At 43.4% G+C, this 20,979-nt stretch overlaps 1 protein-coding gene across 4 annotated transcripts; it reads right to left on the reverse strand.

The window, feature by feature from the left end:
- Positions 1 to 108: 108 nt before the first annotated feature.
- LOC108884107 (ras-related protein Rap-1A) lies at positions 109 to 19,339 on the reverse strand. Of its 4 annotated transcripts, none has more exons than XM_018677767.2 (9): positions 19,194 to 19,273; positions 17,240 to 17,314; positions 12,605 to 12,693; positions 11,636 to 11,704; positions 11,251 to 11,307; positions 10,389 to 10,529; positions 5,986 to 6,129; positions 5,461 to 5,591; positions 109 to 1,154 (listed from the first exon to the last, which is right to left on the reverse strand). In XM_018677767.2, the coding sequence occupies exons 3-8, from the start codon at positions 12,659 to 12,661 to the stop codon at positions 5,502 to 5,504; spliced, it is 558 nt and encodes a 185-aa protein (XP_018533283.1). In that variant the 5' UTR covers positions 12,662 to 12,693; positions 17,240 to 17,314; positions 19,194 to 19,273; the 3' UTR covers positions 109 to 1,154; positions 5,461 to 5,501. The 4 variants fall into 4 exon arrangements, with proteins under 4 accessions (XP_018533283.1, XP_018533284.1, XP_018533282.1 ...); XM_018677768.2 differs by lacking the exon at positions 19,194 to 19,273 and adding an exon at positions 17,448 to 17,584; XM_018677766.2 differs by lacking the exon at positions 17,240 to 17,314 and having other exon boundaries at positions 19,194 to 19,339.
- Between the last annotated feature and the right edge of the window lie 1,640 nt (positions 19,340 to 20,979).

Raw genomic sequence — 20,979 nt, forward strand, 5'->3', positions numbered from 1 at the left:
TGGACATTTTCCAACCTTTAAAAACACCTTTTAATTTCACTCGTCTCAAATAAGTCAAATCCACTTTGGATAAAAGTTTAATTCACAAAAATACATTGACCAATATAATGAAAATGTACTAAAATGTACTTTAATAATCCATAAAAGCTGGAACATCATTGACAGAAAAACACAAGAAGCATTATTAGAGTTGGTTTAGTATAATATATTTCAGCTTCAAGAGACATAGAAATCAATCCTTATTTTTCCCCATATTTCTTCTATAAAAGGCCCATTTTTTTTCTGAAGCATTATTATGCAAAAAATGGCATTAGAATATATTATGGGAGCTATGAAATCCCAGTGACTGAGTATAAAATTAAGTCACATCAAAGAGAGATATTTGCAGAAGAGAAGTCCATGAACAACAGGGCGAACAAAGAAAAAATATATAATAAAAATAATAATACATATTATAGACCTTGATCTATCATCACTGACATGACAGGCATGGAGAATAGGTGTATGGCTATAAAAAATTTCTCACTTTTCCACTTGGTTTCACTTGAAAACATCTACACTTAATAACTGATGCATTTTTTTCATGCTCGTTTTTGAAGAATATTTATAATCATACAACTAAAGAGGTCGACTTCCATGTCTTTCAAATACGATATTGATATTGAAAAAAGATGAAGAAAAATACTGAATCTGAGTTCTAACTTTGTTTTCCTTCTTTAACGCTGTTATTTTTCTTTTTGTTAAACTGTCAAAAACAAACAAACATGAAAATAAGGGGCTGCTCTCTGGCTGTGTGGGCAGCTCATGGACACTTTTTTATACTTTCAGAGGCTTTGCTGCGTTTTAATCATCATCATCATCATCATCAGTTTGTGGTGGTTTTGTTTGTTGGTGCAGAAATGGAGACTGTCCGTTCAGGGTTCACACTGAAACTGAGACACAGAGGAAGGTCCTCGGAGGCGAGAGACCAGAGTCTTCTCTCTCTCTTTCTCTCTCTCTCTCTCTCTCTCTCTCTCGTAGATCATCCTCGTCTTTGATAGGAGCAGTTCAGTCAGCTGATTCACCGTTTATGGCTGATGGAGGGGGGGGGGGGTCGGGGCTGTTGGAATGCTGGCACGTTCCAATCAGGGCAACAGTTCTTCATTACAGCATTTCTGCAACACAGCACAGTGGTTTAGTCCTCAGTCATCAATCCTCACTACAGAGTCCTAAACCCCATCTGCTGCCTCTCACTGCCCTCTGCTGGCCGCTCACTGACACCACACCTGTTTCTGTGACGGAGGAGAAATCTGAGCCCGGATTTATCGACCTGCTCAAAGTGTTGGCGTTAAAGAAAATTAAAACTCTTCAACTCCTGCTCACAAACATAAGAATAAAGAACTATATATCAGAGCTCCTGAGGTCTGCAGGTGCTTCACAGTCCTGGGATCTTTGCAGGTCTATGAGCCGGTCTGCTGAGCTGATATTTAAAGAGGAGCAGTGGTGGAAGACGTCTGTCTGGCTCTGCTGTGTCCTCCACTTCCTCCACATCAGATCTCCTCCTGCTCTCAGCTCAGTTTGAGCTCGTCACATCACAGTTACTGTCACTGGCGTGAAAATATACAGTAGTGCAGGGTTTTCTGTAAGAGCAGGCTGCAGGCCAGAGGACACTGAGCCACTGTCAGCCTTCTGCTATAAGTCCCATCAACGTCACTTTTTAAATAAACTATAATGTTAAACCAGATGAAGGATTGTCGTCATCGGACGTCTGCTTCTTCAGTGATCAGAGAAACAGTCGCTCTCTGCGTCAGAGTTTCTCTGTGTCGACAGCGTCACAGAGAAACTCTGATTTATAATGTTTTGTTCAGTGTTATTAAACAGATGTAATTACTCTGAGAGGAGACCTCTGTGCTTTATTCAGCTCCCAGTAAAAACCTCCTGAACACTGAGGGAATCCCACGATAAAAACAAGCTGCGCTAACGTTAGCAGCTCAGCTAACAACACTGAGTTTTAATGGGACACTACTTTACTCAGTGTTTTATCAGGTTCAGTATTTAATACTCACATGTTTAACTCTTGTTTCTTTGTATGGTTTGTGTGTTTAGTGATTGAGCTATTGTCTGACGAGGTGATGAATCTTTCCCATCAGCACCTGCTCTGCCCACACCACGACAGGAGTGCAGCTGTTGCTGGTGCCGTCTTTTCTCTTGACACACCAGTGCTGCTTTTAGCTTCACGATTAACAACAGGGTTTGTGCGGTTGCTCTGTGTTATCTGGTCAAATCCCTAATGGCCTCAGGTTTTTACCAACAGCAGAGGCTGAGGGTGGAGCACGGGCAAAAACAGAAATAGAAGTGAGCACATGCATCATCCATGTTCAGCTGGCTCCATGAGTGGAGGGGATCTGAGTGGGCAGTGAGGGGCTTCTTCATGGCTGGTGTTATACCTGTGCTTCTGCTGCTGGAGTAACACCCAGCTTAATGTCTGTAATGTCTGTTAATGAGTCTGTAAAGTCTAATGGTGAAGTCACCTGTTGTGGTGATAAAACAACACGTGGATGTGTCTGAGTCAGCGCTGTGTAGAATTAAACTCTGAGCGGACAGGAAGCCACCTGTTGCTTTACCGACCCAAAAGAATCTGGAGCCACGACTGCAGAGTGTTTTCTGAAAACACGTAGTCAAACGTTTAAATCTTAAAGTCACACTGTCTCGTTTTTAACTCCTGGAACGAGTCCAAGCCCATACTGTATCAGAGGAAACCCTCCAGAGTGGTTACAGTATCATGTCAGGAACTCTGCCAGCTCCTGTCCTCGGTGAATACAATAAAATCTGAGACTGAGCTCATGAGCTCAGCAAACTGGAAAGTGAAAGGTCCCGTTAACTCTCTCTCTGCCCTGTCCCAGCCTGGCACTGTAACCTCTCTCTCCACTGTGAGCAGTGGAACAGTGGGGCTGTAATCCCATTAGTGTTGGTTCATTGGGCTGGCCAGTGTGTGAACGGGGGCAGGGGGGTGGAGGGGGGCAGACACCGCCCCGGGGGCCTCGGCTGACAGAGGCCCCACTCTCACACTCAGACCTGTACACTGCCCAACACAGATGGATTCAGACCAGGAACGCGGTGGGTGGCTTAGCGACCCCGACGTCTGGGCTGGGCACAATGCTTCTGTCTGTTTCACTAATCCACTGTTATCAGTAATATCAAAGTTTAATTCCCCCGCTGCTCTGCACGTTACAGTAACTGAAGGTGGATGTAAAATCACTGTGGCTCGCTGCTTTGGCAACACTGAGGCCTTGTTCTGACAATCACTGTTAACCAAAGGAGCTAGAGCTACACCCTCCCTCATTTCTCAACATTATTCAGTGATAGCACACTGCACAGAGATCACACAGTCTGGAACAGAGTGTGTTTTCAGATCAGCTGTCCTGAATCTAAAGGAGGAATAAAGTGATAAAACCAGAGGCTACAGCTTCTCCACAGAAACAACACAGGAGATTCAGCAGGACGTTCACATGAGGACATACAGCACCTCATCTGACGGGACAACGTGACGGTAACTGATGAAAGGACGTGTGTTGATCTGAGTAAAGACATTACTTGTCCAGTCAGAGACGAGGGTCAGCTGCAGGACAGTCCTTCAGTTGGAGGTCGAACTCACTCAGTGGTGGTCAAACAGAGAAGCTGCTGTGACGTCAACACACAGACAACACTCACACCGTCCTCACACAGGGACGTCCAGGTGTGTGGAGGTGTAGAAAGCTTCTGTCTCTGTTTGTGTACAACTGACTTCAACATAATGACAGTTGTGCCTTTATCCCTGTTTGGATGATTCGTGGCATTTAGAGACACACAGGTCCTGAATAGATTTGGAGGAGGTGTTGTGATTCATCCAGGTTGAGGCTACGACAGCAGAAACAGTGATAAACACCACTGACACCAACACAACACCTGGTCCAAGCAAACTGAACCCTCTAGGCCTCAGTAGCTTCAGTGTTTGGAAACACTGAGGCCGAACTCACAACGTTAGAAGATTGCACAAGATTTCCTCAACTGACTGAACTAAAACTCATCTTCCAAAGGAAACTTTCCACATCAGGGTGGAAACATTCGTTACTTTGGCCTGAGTCAGAGAGCAGCGCTTTGACTGGGGTTAAATCTTATCAGGAGCTCTTAGTGTGCATGAACTCTGACCTGGACTTTAAATCAGACGAGGACAACACGACATTACACACGTGTTAAACACAACCCTGCAGACGTTCTTATAAACTTCTCATGGTCGTAGCAGTAGATCGATGAGCAGGACCTGCAGGATTTATCAGGTATTTAAATGACTAAATTAGAAAAGTACCACACATTCCTCTCTGCTGATAAAACAGTTCCTTATTTCAGTTTACCTGAAAATGTTGTGTACTGTGATACCTAACAGGATTCCAGTGTGAAAGTAGAAACCATGACAGGAGATCTACGGGCTAAAATAACACAGACAGTATTTAAAGAGGAGGAACTGACAGGAATAAGCAGCCTGCTTACTGAGCGTGACTGTTCTCAGACTTCCTCATTATCAGCATCCGGACAAACAGTAAAATATGGTGAGAAAAATGAAAAGAAAAGAAAAGAAGAAGCGATACTGATTTTTCTGGAAACAACCTGATGACAGATCAGGATTTCCTCAGATGAAACCAGCTGCTACAGTCTGTCAGGTTCTTATCTGAATCATTCACAGTAATGATGTAAAAAAATGCTATTCACTGTCAAAAGATGACAACTGCAGTCCTACACATGTACAGCCTGTGAACAACATGTCTGACTGATCTGCTGTCACATGGACTCGTTCACACCTGTCACATGTTCTGGTCCAGTTAAATGAACCCAGGTCAGGTGTGACTCTGTCAATCAAGGTTCAATCAACGCTCATTGTTGTAATTTTGATTTCCACCTCTTGTAGCATCTGTTGCACCCCCAGCTGCCTGGAGGGGGGGCTGTCTCTCTGAACTGCACCTCCTAAGGTTTCTCCAGTTTTTTCTGAGTGCTCACATTCCTTTTAGGCAAAGTAACAACTACTGACCCAATGTATTATTGTGGACAAGGTACCTGCACACTTTCACACAACCAGGACTAACACACAGAGGGTTTAAAATCAGAGGAAACTGGTTCAGTCAGGACAAAGAACGACTGATTTAATATTCAAATATGCCGTGTTTTTTGAGTGAGACGTTTTGTAGACTGAAATTAAAATAAATTCAGTTCCTTTAAAGACTTAAGGATCTGTGGATCCTCTGTGAGAAAATAAAGCTTCTGCCTGACGTAGCTGCAGGCAAAGAAACTCCTAACAGAAAGTGATGAACGATAAACTGCATCTGCTTCATCGGAGACGACACAGGAAGATCAAGGCTACTACATTAAAGTAATTAACCTGACAGCGTGAGTACGGCAGCTGCGTGAGTATTTATGACTGACGTGACGTGTTTTAGGTGACACACACACCTGGCTCAGAGCTGCTGCAGGGGCTGGAGGGGGGGGGGTCTTTAAAGCAGGACACAGTTGGATTTCTTTTTCGCCTTCTTCTTTTCCACTGGCGTTTTCCTATTTATCTGTCTGACCAGGTCATAGAAGATCTAGGAGAGAAACAACAGAGAGACAGAACAAAACCATCAGCTGTGATTCGCTTGGTAAACTCACCTCTCCTCTGTCAAACAGTCCACACACACTGTTCTACCTTTAAACCATCGGTTGAAGCTTTGTCACTAAGTAGATTGATGACACAGTTTACACACACAGCAGGTTTAACAAGAGTGTATCACTGAGTAGCAGGTAATTAATCCAGCTGAGCTCATTAGCCCTACATCTTAGATAAACCATACTTTGCTTTGTTAACAAAACTAAACTCTGCTGAGGAGGTCACTCTGATAATTAGAGCTGTCACCTGTTAAACACTTCCCTGAACGACTGTATGAATGTTGTTTACAGAGTAGTCAGGGTCTCTACTGCTTCGTCTCTGTGCGTACTCACATCGAGGACGTTGATCTTTGACTTAGCAGAGGACTCTAAAAAGGCACAGTGGTTCCACTGTCTGGCCAGGTTCTGGCCCTGCTCCTTCCCCACGACACGCTCATCCTCCAAGTCGCACTTGTTCCCCACCAGGATCATCGGCACCTGAAGACAGACCAGAAATAAGTAGGAATCCCTCTGAGGGAAAACTGCGACTTCATTACAAACGCAGCCAAAACAGAATCTCTTAAATATTCCACATATTTACAGAACAACAGTGGCAAAGTGAACACATCAAAAACACAAAATGATCTGAACCTGAAGAAGAAAAACAAGAGGTCTGAATGAAAAATGCTAATCCAACACAGATGTGTCTGACATTTGAGTGGTGAGTCCACGGGTTCCTAACGAAGTCTACAAAAATAAAGAGAGGAAGAAAGAGGGAACGAAGGAGGGGGCAAGGAGAGAGGAAAATTAAGTGAAGGAGGAAAATGAGGAGAGAGACGAAAGGATAATAAAGAAAAACAGCAGCGAAAAGAGAACATGAAATAGAAGATGGAATTCAAGTGATGAGAGCAAGGTGGGTGGGACTGTGAGCTATGGGAAGGTAGCAGGTCCTGAGCACCAAACTAAAAACAAGGTGAAAATGCCAGGAATACATATACATATGTAAAGTTTGAACACTGCAAAAACTTTTAATGCTTGACTGTGGAGAAGTTTGTGTATCAATGATGAGCTGCAACACAAACACAAGCAAACAGACTGGAATAAAGTGGAGTGGCAGGGAGTGCTGTAAAAAAGGCTTCTTCACCTGCCTGAGAGAGAAAGACAGGTGTGTCCAGGTCTTGGATGAATACCTGGTAACATCCTCAGTACAAATCCCAACAGTTGTGTTCTTGCTTCGCTAAGGAAAGCTCTTTATGATTTCAGAGCTCTCAAACATCTGAATCCATCATAACAACTCAAGAAGTATAACGATGTATCTAACACCGGTGACTTTCAGAGCTGAGGGTGGGCACTGCGACATCAAGGTGGAAAGCATAAACTGAGGAGGACATTTCACATCAATCAAAAGAACGGTATATGTTCAATCTCACAGCACAAAAGGGGGGAACACGATAATTAATCACAGCTAAGTCGTCTATTCATTCCAATCTGAAGCCTGGGTGTGAGAGGGTCGAGAAAATCGATCCATCCCTCTGGGAAGGCAAATAAAATCATTTATGTTACACAACAGTGACAAAAGAGATTAAAGACTCAATATGAACTAGTGAGGACGGTAGCTTCTTTTTGTTTTGTTTCTGCAGAAAGGAAATCCTTTCTAACTGAAGCTCAGAAACCACCGCTGACATGAAGCGCAGCTGGTTTTGGAATCTCCCAGACACCCAACACTTCTTCTTTTGTGCCCGTCAGTCAGAGGTTTTAACAACCAAGGTCAAAAAAACAAAAACTCTCTGAGGAAGAGAGAATATTCTGGGCAAAACTTCAGCCACAACTGTCACACCGGGCAGAGCCGGGGCAGTCGGGGTGTCGGGATGCGTCTCATCCTGCCTGCTGTTTCCTGACCGGCTATCTAGGGAGCACGCTGGCCCGGAGGAAGCCGAGGCAGCCCCGCCCAGCCGGGATAACATCGCTTTCCTTCCTGAATGTTTCAAACATTTCAGCTGGCCTCCATGCTCTGGCTGCTGCCTGGAATTACAGGATAGTGAGAGGCTGTTTGTTTGTGTGTGTGTGGTGTGTGCTCGGCCTCACTATACCTCCCCACCGATAAACCTTAAAGAGAGAGAAAAAACCTCAGGACTCAGGTTTGAGGATGAGTTTCAGCATTTTCATCTGAGTTTTCCACAGGTCCACAGGATATTTGTGTTTGTGTTGCAGCTTAGCAAGCGACAAACATCATCAACTGGTGGAAAACTGCAGCACGTCAGATGCCAATAATAAATCAGCGGGGGAAATCTATTCGTGGTGGGCCTGCAACAAATAAATCCATGCATGGGAAATCCTGCCTTCACTACCCTCCTCTGACCCAGAGGCTGCCCCCAGATGTGTCTTGTGGAGCTGCAGTGTGGTAGTATCCTGACATGCTCTAACTTGCTCATACTTCAGACCTTTCCCACCCACATGTCTGCTGCTAAGAGGTCGTATTTGACAGCGGTATGGCCTCATTCCTCCTCAAACTTTCTGAAGGTACAGGATGAATATTCCAGGGGCCTTCTTTCTTTTCTCTCTCCCTCTCCTTCTCTCTCTCTCTCTGGGCTGTGGAGCAGACGACAGGAAACTGCGATGTTTAGATTAACCCCATGAAGGTTGCTGCTTGATGTTTGATATCCAAACAAGCCTTCACACTGGCCTGCTGAATGACATTTCTCCCAGGGGTCCTGGGAGAACCAGTGGTATGCCCTCCTAACACAAACTCTGGTCCAAGCCGGGATGAAAAGGATGGAGAGAGGGATGGAGGGATGAAGGTATGCGGGGAAGAAAAAAATGTTCGGTGTCAGCAGCACACAAGGCAGCATTAGCCTGCCTGAAGAATCCACACAGCCCACAGAGAATCTGTTCAGACGCTGCTAACATGCTACAGACAGGTCCTATCCCGCCCACAATGGCATGTTAAGAGAGTGGATTGTGGGGAGCACAGAACAGGGCAGTGTGGAGTAGACAAGCTGAAATGAATGGAGCCAGTCGCTCCAAATGGTGCAGTGAGTCACAGCCATGGAGTCAGGCATTAGTACCATCCTCGTCACACAAGCAGAGACGGAGATGGCCCGGAAAAGTCATAAGACCTCTCTTACATAACTGTGGAAGGGAAGTAAGGGAAGTGGGCTTTTAATACACTGGCGACTACTTTGTTCTTCACTCCTAACGGCTTCTTTACGGAGATGGAATTTGGCCCTACTGTGTTCAATGTACAGTCATTATGAGGCTTTTTAATTGAGCTTGGCGATATTAGGAGGGTCGGTACATTTTTCCAGCTTTGCAGTAAATAGTGCGTGGCAGAGCTGAGAATGAGAACAGCTGCAGCAGCAGCTAGAGTGTCTGCTTTCACTCTGCATTAGCTTGAAAGCTTTCACCAAATAAGAGACATGTCCTCAATGGATGAAAAAAAAAAAATCTTGGGTCGTGCATTCCTGCAAGGGGCAAAGAAAGATAAACAGATGTCACGGCCATCGGAGGTAAGGGCTTAAATCACCAGTGGACTGATAGCTGACAGCCAGATAAGCACAACTGCTTAAACTGTGGATTCAGAGGGAACAGCCAGAGAAGAAAAGGGACATCAACTGTTTCCCTGCATGTTGAGGAGCCACTGATCCTGCAATCCATCTGTTAGCCTGAGGCTAACCTCAGCTCGCTAACCACGGAGGCTCTAATGAAGTACCACAGCCTCACGATCCAGTGTGTTTTTGATGAGCTGAGGCTTTCCTTGCACATCATCCCTGACAGTCCAATCACCCGCACAGAGCGCCAGACCACAGTAAGACCACAAGGCAGGCCATGGAGAAGAGGGGGAAGCACAGAGCAACAGGCGCTGAAAAGGCCAGTCAAAACAAAAGGCAGAGGAGTACACTGGCACCGATATCAGGGAAGGACAGCGAGAGGATGACCCAAAGAAAGAGTGGTGTAAAACTTGTGCAGCAGCCTGCAGAGGGGCTTCATAGATGGTTGACAGGGAACAGAGAGCGAGAGAGGGGAGGAAACAGTGAGAGAGAGAGGGTTATGGTAACATTCATTCCCTCCAGAGATCACCAAAAAAGGGCATCTTAGATTCTGCTGACGCACTATCTGCCCCACCAGAAAGTGGTTGGAGGGTTTACTCACTCCAACAGCCTCGCAATTTACCAGAGATACTGAAAAATGGAAATGCGCTGATGACAAACAGCAGAGCAGGAAAATAATTAGATGACACATCCTCCTTTTATTTACAGATCCAAGCTGAGGGTCAGACTCGGAGGGGAAAACCACATCATATTTACAGAAAGTAAAACTAAGTTTATCATCTCTTAGTGAGACAAAGGCACTGCCCTGCTTTTATTGGACCAGTGCTGTGTTTCCATGTTAAACGCAGATGAAGTAATCAAACCACAGGGACCTCCGTGACGCTAGGCTAGCTACAGTACACAAGTTTCACTAAGTGCTTTCTCATTGTTTGCGCTCGACGGACAACACAGCAGTAACACCGTGACACCTGCATTATGTCGAGGTAATTTGTAATTACTGGCATAAGATGCAGTGATTATAGTGTTGAATGGTATCCATAACAACAGCGCGATCAGGTCCCTGAACAATGTAGGCGGCTGAGAACATCGAAGTAGGACGCTGTATCTGGTGACTACAACCTATTCAGTCTGACAGAGAAAAAAATGAGAAGAAGTTCTGAGGAAACAAGCTGACGTGTTTATGAGATTAACTGTGTGTTGTGTACATACATCCTCTGTGTCCTTTACTCGTAGAATCTGTTCTCTCAGGTCCTGGAGGTCGTTGAAGGTGGACTGTGCTGTGATGGAGTATACCAGGGCGAAGCCTTGGCCGTTCTTCATGTACAAGTCCCTCATTGCTGTGAACTGCTCCTGCACAGCGGGGAAAGTAAAGCAGAACAATGGGTCACATGTGTTTTTATATACCGTTTAAGATTGATTCTAAACGTCCATTGCATATTGCTCAGGAAGTCACACTGCTGTGTACAGCTGCTTTTCAAGCAAAGGTGTGAAACATTTGATGTTTGCAGACCCTGTAATGTGAGGATTCACTGCATTTTTTGTCTCTTTGTAGTAAATTCAAACAAAACATTCACTTGATTTAAGTACTTAGAGACCAGATGATTGTTCGAGGGTATCTGAGAAGTTGCAGTGCTAGTCGATGCAGAGAAGATACAGTTCCTGGATCTGTGTCAAGTTTTTCGCAGCATTGTGCGGACACAGGAGACTATCAGCACCCACTGACCTCCAGGTGTTTTTTGTGCACCATCAACATGCCTGTGACATCCAGTTTATTTTATGTGAGTACCTTTCTCACACAAAAATGGGAACTGGACAAACGAACAGCAAAACACCACACTGTGCAACTTTGTGGTGGCATTGTTCACTTACTGTATGAAAGGACATGAAATAATGATCTCAGCTAATGAACACAATTTGAGCTCATTTATTTAACAGCAGAATCCAGCTTTCTTTGTATTAAATACAGACAGAGTCTCCCATCAGCTACAGTGTTCGATACAGTGAGTCAGCGATTGAATACACAGAAAAGCCAGATATTGACTGAGGTTTCGGCGGCAGGGAGTTCACTTACTGTGCCTGCTGTGTCGAGAATTTCAAGCATACATTGCTGCCCGTCTACCTCCACTTGCTGTGGGAAAAAAAAGAACATGGCAACAGAGTGAGATAATGTAAAACTTAATTTCAGGTCACTGAACACATCATACTCTCATGTTTAAATTCCTGCATAAAATAAAGACCATGTTCCACAGAGGAGAAAAAGACCAAGCAAGAGAGCATAAAAAATGTGAAGATGGAGGGAAAAAAGAAGGAAATCAGGAGAGAAAGAGAGAGAAATGAAGACATGAGAGAAAACAAGAGCACAATATCATGACGTGAACTTGCAGAGCAGCTGCTAACAATCAGCTCATTCCAAGCCAGCACTCACCCCCCCCCCACTTCTCTCACGGGACACTCACCTTTCTGTACGAGTCTTCTATTGTAGGGTCATATTTTTCCACAAAGATTCCCTGTACAAACTGAACTGTCTGCAAGAGAAGACACAGAGCGAGCCGACATCAGATCAATGTGACCTTCAAGGCACGAGAACAAAACGTCTGCAGTGGCCAGTGTGGAGCTCCACGTCTTCTTACAGTAACAGAGTTAAACTGAAGTCCATCTCACTTTATTGACATGTGTGACTTATATGCAAATGAAAGGTTTGGACTGAGCTATATAAAGCTCTGTGCTTAGTGACAGGTTTACATTAGGGGTGGACTGAGTTCACCTGATAAAGTCTTAAGGTCTGAACATGTCAACCTGCCACTTTGAGGGATTAATCCGCCCTGGACACCTGGTTGAACTCAGCTAACCAGGGCATATAACATTTCACAGACATGCATGTTCTCCTGACAAACTTGTAGTGACAATAAATTGAAGGTTCATGATTTTGTGTCTGTTCTTCATCAAAAATAACAAGAAAACTGATTAAAATATTTAATCTGCCCCAGTGGATTTTGGTTTCATTTATTTTATGGGGAATTGGTGCATGATTACGACATCTAGAACCACTGCTGGATGGGAAGTACAGACACAAATCAACAAGCCTGCAGTAGACATAACCAATTCTTTTAAAAGAACTACATAAAACTGGCCTAAAAAGACAGTAGAGGCGTGAACACTTCCCAGGAAACACAAGTACAAAATTAGGAAAAGGACAGTTTCATCTGTACTCTTGTGGCTTCCTGTAACAAAAATCACCCTCCCTGATTTGCTTTACCTTTTTTTTTTTTTTTTAGCCCACACTTTTCTCCAGAAGCTGGAGAAATATCTTGAGGTTTCACTGACAGTCATAAGAAAGAGCCCTACGAGGTGTTTAGTAAACACACTACAGGGGAGTCGGAGACAGAGGGAGGCAGGAAGGGGGTCAGGAAAGTCTGGATACTCACCAGAGCGGATTTGCCCACACCACCAGAGCCTAACACCACTAGCTTGTATTCACGCATGGCGGGATTGCTTCACCGGACAGCCCAACAGTCTGCAGTGGACAGGGAGAAGCAAAACACGACAAACAGGATGAGAAAAGGTGTGAAGAGAGAAACTTGAAAACAACGTCTGCACAAAGAAACTTTTCTTTTCCAGCAAAACAAAGCAATTTTTCCCCCGTCTGGTCTGAGAGTTTTTCCACTCCAGAAAGGAAGGATTCTAGTCATTCCTGGAGGTTGTGGACAAGACGCAGCACAACAATGGAGGGAACACCCATAAGTGGAGCTGCTTCAGGGTGGAGGAGGTGAAGGAGTATGTGACCCCTCTCTAATACAAACCAGCTGTGATGTGTTTGAGTGTTGGGGGGGGCTGATACATGAATCTGGCAGATCTTCCTCCTAATGACACAATCATCTGGCCTTCACACACCAACACACACCCTGCTGTCAGATCTTTAGTCACTCACTCATTTTTGGTGTCAGTCGTGTTGACTAATGACAGAAAACAGCTGAGGGAAGAGGAAACTGTGACGAGGAGGAAACGGTGAATTTGCTGGAATATCCCTTTAAGAGACGTGCAGGCTTTGAATCATTGGCACACACTGTGGTGTAAAGTCAGTTGAGTTAGCCAACTGGGTCACTACAGGCTAGGCTACAGAGATGGAGAGACTCCCTCACCAAGGTTCAGCTGTAGCTGGGTGAAGGGAGGGATTTCTGACTGTCTGGTTACATGACTTTCTTTTAAATTATAGATCTGTAAGGGCTAACAACTGAACAACAAAACACGTTCTCTCATTCTCTCAACACACCAAAGAATGTGTTTTATGAAATATCACTCATTTCTTTTAGAATTTCTCTCCATTTTCCTGCACTGAAAGACAAAGTAGATCTAGATCGTATTAATTTAAAACAGCTCATCACAGTTTCCTACAGTCTTCAAATGTCTTGCTTTGTTTGACCAATGATCCAAAACTCAAATATATTCATCTTACAATGATTTAAAGCAGAGAAAAGCAGAATATCTGTAATTATCAAAATAGCTGCTGGAATCAACTAATTGCTGTTGATACTTCAATCCTTTGGTACCACATTGTGACCTGTGGTTGTGCCATTTCCAAACTTTCTTCAGAACAGCTGAACAAGTTTAACAGCAGAGGACTGGTACCTTATGTTTTAATGAACCTCGGCCACGCAAAGTAGAGATACTTCTGGGTCATTAGTTGAAAAGTGCAGCTGGTTGGCATCAAGACAGTGTTGAAAATCACAAAGTGGCTTATGTTAAAATCAGGTCCCACAGAAGACGGTACAGCCTCGCCTGATAATCAAGCCATTTTGCAAACCATCAGAAGCTAATCGCCAGCCACTGTAGGGAGCAGATGATCCCTCCTACACTGTTCTTTTTACAGCACACTCCATCGAAATACTCAGGGGAGGTGGACAAAGGACTGAGGACCTCCAACTTCAATCACAAGCAGTGACCATGTGGGACATGAAGCCCGGACTGTGAATAATTCATATTCACTAATCCTCTGCACACAAAGAGAAGTTTCTCCTTGCACGATTAGGGAGGAGCCAGTGGAAGGAGAAGAAAAAGAACAGGGCTATGCAAACAGTCTGCGCCACACTCTCACGTAAACATTCGAGTACAGAGTCAAGTGCATGCACAGTGTCACATATACAATGTCATACAGACAATGTCAGACTTAGATTTAGGCTAGGCCTTGCTTGTCAGCCATCTGCACGTCATGTTTCCTGTATGGACGCTGTGGACTGACCCTGTCGAGACAGATGACGTCAGGAGCCCACTCTGTGACAGAGGCTGTTAGATTATTACAGAACGTGACTGCTTCAAAAGGTCGTCATAAAGGACGTCTGCCATCTTTAAAAATCTTTGGAGGATGAGCAAATCTGAGGGACGTTAAACACACCAAGGTTTTCATTTTGTGGCCAAAAATGTGCCTAGAATTTTTTAAGATGAGTGAACTGATTTAATATCTATCTGCATCTGCAAAACCTTCTCAAATCCTCTGGTTCCAGCTTCTCCAACATGAGGATTTGCTGCTTTACTTCATCGTGTAAATTCAATATCTGTTGGTTTTAGACTGTTAGCCAGACAAAACAGAAACATTTAAAGACGTCACCCTGGGCCTCTGATCATAAAAACGTGGAGCTCAAACATGATAAAATCTTTAAATCTCTTACTTATGTAACTTTTTTTTCTCCTTTATGAATATTTAAAACAAGAAATAAACTTAACTTCAACATATAAATTAACAGAACTCATTGTATGACCTGTGTTTGTAGGTTTTATGTGTATACACTATGATGAGCGTTAAGTTTGATATTACTGACATTCACAGAAGTTTCATAACCAACTAAAACGAGAAGTAATACAGATAATTTTAGTCTACTTATGTAACTGTAGGTGCTTACCACAGCAAAAAAAGAACCAGGCAAAGTAAGCATTTAAATGATGAATGGTTATTTTAAAATCTTGTGTGAAAACAGCTGGTTTAACAACCACAATATAACCCATCTCTGTAGCAGTGGTGATTTAGTAAGCAGTTCAGTTTTTTCCTGCTGTCTTTTTAAATAACTTTGCCACACCCCTGTGATTTTAATCATCTGTATGTTATGATACTATATAAGGCTTAGGCAGGTCATTTAAAGATGATACACAATTGAAAACGCTTGAAAAGATGAGATTCAAAGCGTGTCTTACTGAGCTCGAGTCAGGACTGTGAATTCATGCTCTAAAGAGTGGCAAAGTGCTTGTTCTTGACGCCTGACAAGACATAAAAACCACCTTCCCCAAACCAAAAGACATTATTGATCAAGACTCAAACAAATCCATTTTAATATTCAATGTGTGACCAATGCCTGCCTCCTCTGAACTCCCTCTTTTCTGAGCTTTCCTCTCATAACCGAAGCCTTTTCTACAAAAGGCAAAGACAAAACCAGGGACGTGACTGAGTGGGATGCTCTCGCTCTGACACCTAGTCTGCATATGAACTTTCATACCGGGAAAACTACACACAACACTGTACTACATCTGCCCCACACACACACACACACACACACACACACACACACACACACACACACACACACACACACACAGAAGGCCATTTAAGGACATCTCCCTTTAACACTAAACCTCTCCCTGTTTCCACTGCCCTCGACTACACACCGTCATTCCCAACAAAACAAACACCGCGGCCGGTCCTCTGCTCTCGTAGTAACCCCAGCAAATAAGGAGCGAGGGGAAGCCACATGCCGCAGAAAACATGCTCCACCATGACATCACTGCATCACTCACCCTCTACAACCAGAGGTATGTGTCCATCTAAGGCTGGAAATTGGACGTGGTGGAGCTGCTAGCGAGAATATGCAGCGAATGTTGAAGTCTGCGTCGACTACAAAACTCAAGTTAGAGAGCAGGAGACTTCACAGCTAAACTACGATGTTCAGGATCCACTGTTTCCTGTTCCTGTGAAGCTAATCCGACAAGAACGTAGCTGTCACAGCGACTGACTCAGCAGGCGGTATGACTGACAGCTAGCCCTCTGTATCTTCCACCCTGTGCGGATGGTGAAAATGCACACATCCGCTGGTTAAGCTAGCAGCATGATAACCGACTCTTGTGGCATCTTCTTATTTGCTTGCTTGTTGACTCACATGAAAAGTAGTATCCACTTTGAGGTTCAGGGGCAGTAAAAAAACAAGGTGAGCTGCTCTCAGTGTTTTTTTTTAATGGTGATAAGCTCCTAGTTACTCATTACCTCCACAAAACCACAGTCCACATCATGTGTTCACAGCAACCTCAGCAGAGGAAACACAGTAATTTTAGGGGAATAACCAAGATGCTACTGACAGCAGAAAACCTGTCAAAGAAAGAAGAGCGGTGACGCTTTCATTTCAGATCTCCAACTAAAAGCTTCAACAATTTCTGAAACTTTTCTTGGAGAGGTCTGTGGATTTCCAGAGGAATTTCTTCAATGTGCTTTTCCATTTAAACCCAACTTAAAATGTATTTAATATTAGTTCATTTCATTATCGAAACGTTGATAATACTTTAGTTCACAGGTCTGTAAATTCCACTTTACTTCTAATTAATCTTCAGAGATGTTTCCCAGAAAGAACCATGTAATTTGGTATTAATTACAGGTAGAACAGAGAGTGGTTAGTTGGTACACTTTCAATTATTTCTAAATTCTAAGCTAGCACAATCCTGAGACTTTAACAGGTGAACAACACATGCAAAATGTGAAATATGTCTACAAACAAACACACAATTCAACATGAATGAAGTTTACATTAATGTATGAAATGTTCACTGGGGTCTGTAATTAGTGTAAAACTACACGGTTCTTCTTGTGAGTTTAGCAGTTAATTGGAATTAATTAATTGGACGTATAACAACTGAACTCTGTCTCTAATTTAACTGTAATTACTGCCAAATTACTTTTCTTCTCTCATGAAACTTCCCAGGAGCTTGGGAATTTACAAGCCTGTAAAATAAAGTGTTACCAACAGAGCTTAAAAAAGAAATGTTTTCAGAGTGGCAACTGCTGTCATGTTATTTTTTTAAAAGCTTACCTTCTATGTGTGACAGATAACACTGCTGCTCTCAGGAAATCAAGACGTCTGAGTAATGATGTTTCTAATATTTACCTGAAAGGGAAATGACTTTGAGTACACTGACATCTCTCTGAGGACAGCTGTCAAACTTACTGGACGATTTAATCTAACCTAAAATGAAAAAAAGAACTTAAATGTTCACATTATCTTGTTGAATAATCCTTACGTCTCTTTTCAGGCCCTCCACAACCCTGAATGCCCCCGTGAGTCAGAGCAAAACTGCAGCTAGGCACACAAAAACTTCACTGTGACTTAATTATGACAAAGATCTGTAACTGACAAACACCATCAGCCAAATGCATCTGTGTCGCTGGGGCCTTGACCTGTAACCACATCCTCTTTCCAGAGCACAAGAAGGCTTCATGCTGATAGGATGGAAAAGGAGTAGCTGCCTACTAAAATAGCCTCTTCCAGTCTCTGTTCCTGTTCGAGACTCCAGACAGCAGGCTTGTACAGAGGAGGGGGGTTGGGGGGGGGGGGGGGGGCTTGTATCTCATCATCAAAACCAGGGTTATGAAGGGATTCGGGGCACAGGATGAGGCAGATGTACAATTTCTATCAACGCAGAGTGAAAAAAAACGGCGCCGTTTAGATGGTTAACCTCCTTTCAGAAATGCATATTTCACTTGGCAGCCTGGCAGGGTCTCTGCAGGGCACTTCATGTAGATTTTAAGACCTTACAGAGAAGGTAATTTCACAATCATACCATCAAAAGTGATGGAGTATGATGGAAAAACAGTATGGCCTGTAAGCGTTCATGAGCTTCTTAGCTAAGGTAGGTAGCAATGACACAGGAAACTCCACAAAAAAAGATAAAAGTGCACACAATCCACAATCACAAGAGGTCTACTCTGTTTCTGACAGCCTTCAGTAAAACTTACGATACTTAAGACTCTCATGCATTATTATACCTCGAAATGAACAATGCATACAGTTTAAAACTTTTTAAGCCCAGCAGATGTCCTGATGGGCTTAAAGTAGTTTGAGGATGAGGAGTACACACCTTTCCTGTTTCCCACCGCTCTCCTCTGCAGCAGAAATAAACTGCAACAGGCTGTAAAACAACGCTTCGGATCCCAGACAAGAGAAAGTCATTTGAGCTCTCGGGTTATCTCGCTGTGAATCTACCTAATTTGCTTACGGCAGTAGCATATGTTTATCACTCCAGGTCATGCTAAGTCCCTGCAATCTGTGGCAGCGACTGCAACCACAGAGCGGCAACCGACCCGACACTCCGTCGATGTGTGATTATTAGAGCCGGAGCTTCCCCAAAAAATCATCAAAATCAGTTCAAATCACGAACCAGCTTAGAGATAAATCCTTAAAAATACCATAATCTATAATCCAGGCGACTGAGGCCAGCATCTGTCCATAAACAATCCAGTTACATACCAGCATCTACACTAAGTCCCGTTATCAAGCTTGTTAGCAAAATGCCGCTAACTAGCTAGCTTTAACTGCCTGCGACGGGCCGACACTTCACAAACCGCTAGCTACGGCTCGTTAGCAGGCGAGCTAGCTAGCCGACACATTCCTGCCCTCGGCTCATCATCAAAACACAGTTCGGTTGTCAGAAAAACACCGTAATCAAACGCATATCACAGCCCTAACGTTCCCGGTGCCTGGCAGGGTTTAAATCAACCCGCATTCCGGTGTTATTCGCCCGGGAAAGACACAGCCGATTGCTAACGTTACCTGCCCTTCCGCCTGGCCTTGACTAAAATGGGAGTGCACACTCCCGTTTTTTTGTACTTGCGGACAAATTCTTCTCATTTACCCGACAGATAAAACACACGCAGCGCGCCCTGCAGTATCCGCTCAATGTCCCGCAAGTGTCGACGCTCCGTGCGTCCACGCAAACGACTTATTTGTCGGCGTTTAGCAGCTGGTAAAGTTTGGTATTTGCACTCACCGTTTCTCGCTCGCTGTCTCTCGCCGCTCCGCAAGTGTCAGTTTGCCTCCGGCCTGTGTGCGCACAGACGTCACTCCCCACTATTTCTCATTTTTCTTAAAAGGGCATGACACATGGGCCACCACGTCCCACTGCATCTGCATGATAACGGACTGCACAGTGATGAGGAGTGTCAATAGAAATACACACACAACATTATTCATTGAAAATAAAAATATATTCCTTACAGGACTTATATTTAAAGGAGATGATATTCTGTCCACAAGTATCATCAAAAGACTAAAACTAATGATGAACCAGCATCACTAATAAATATTCTCTGTGTAGGTAACGCTTTATATAACCTGTTTGTATATGACCTGTGAGAAAAATCACATTACATATACACCAGAGGTCAGAGGTGAAAACAAGGAGCCATGATGACTTTTAAATCATTATCTTCCATCTTTGTAGACATGTGTTTGTTCGTGTGTGTATGCACAGGTGTTGGATTATTATTATCACTATTACCATTAATATTATTACTATTATTACACACACACTATCTCATCCTAACATATTTAAGATTGCTGTCATTATTTTCTATTTTAACTTCCACATGTAAGGCTAAGGAGGGTTTAAAGAAAAAATCCTCCCTCATCTTCTGTGATACAGTTACAGCCTATTCTGTCATATTCTGTGTTTGTTGTTCAGAAAGTATTAAAAACACACACCTGGAGCACTGACCCTCATTTTTCTTCATCACCATGAATGTTTTGACTGAATCTGTCATAAATACTCAGAGCAGGATGGAATCTGTATTCATCCTCAGGCTGAAAATAGTCCCTAAAAATGCACTCTGCTCTCTGACATGAGAAACCTTTGTTATAACTAGTCTTTTTAAAAAGTCAAACTATGTATTTATGACTAATTTTTACAGATTTCTGTCTTTCTGAGTGTCACAGACAGACAGCTGGACTCTACACAGAGATGGACTAACACATTGTTGATTTGGTCTCTTCAGAACAAAAGTTCTGAATTTCTCCAGTCACATCTTTTAAACGTGACCAGAGCTGAAATGATCTGTGGATTATTCAGTTACTTCATCAGACAGAAAAACAGTTGGCAACTACATTTCAGTCAGTTTTAATTTCACCATCATCAATCTGCAGATGAATCAATAAAGACTGTGTGGTGGTCACATCTGTCGGGCACAACAAAAATATAAACCTGAAGAGATTTTTTCTGTGTAATCTGACGTCACTAATCATTATATCGCTGGCAGAGGGATGTGTTATTACAAACTCCACGAGGCAGAGCAGTTAATCTTCTTAGTTAGTTAGTCCTCCGGGCCAAATCCACATCCAGTCTCGAGTCAATCAAGACAAGTCCACGTCAACTCTAAAATCTCATCACTGCAAGTCTCAAGTCTCAGGTTGTGAGACCTGTGAAGGAGTGAAACATACAACAATGAGTCTGATTGTTATCACTTCTGTCAAGTCTTTAAGAAGTCAGTTCTCAAATCATTAAATAATTATCATCATCAGACATGTCTGTCTACAGCTCTGCCATGAGGGAACAATCCCTGACCCCAACACGTCAAACTGGTGATGTAGCAGTTGCATCATGGTCCCCTCACCTGTAACTACACCGAGCTGGCTTCAAACAGAGAACAGGTGTGTGACACAGACAGACGAGAATGTGAGAGGAAAGTGCTCCCTCATGTTCTGTAAACACACCCTCACAGTCAGTCACAGATTTGGATAAAGCAAAGAGAGCAGCACTGATCTGAATATGTTTGGGAGGA

The sequence above is a fragment of the Lates calcarifer genome, linkage group LG9 (assembly GCF_001640805.2).
Source record: "Lates calcarifer isolate ASB-BC8 linkage group LG9, TLL_Latcal_v3, whole genome shotgun sequence".
NCBI classification, from domain to species: domain Eukaryota; kingdom Metazoa; phylum Chordata; class Actinopteri; family Centropomidae; genus Lates; species Lates calcarifer.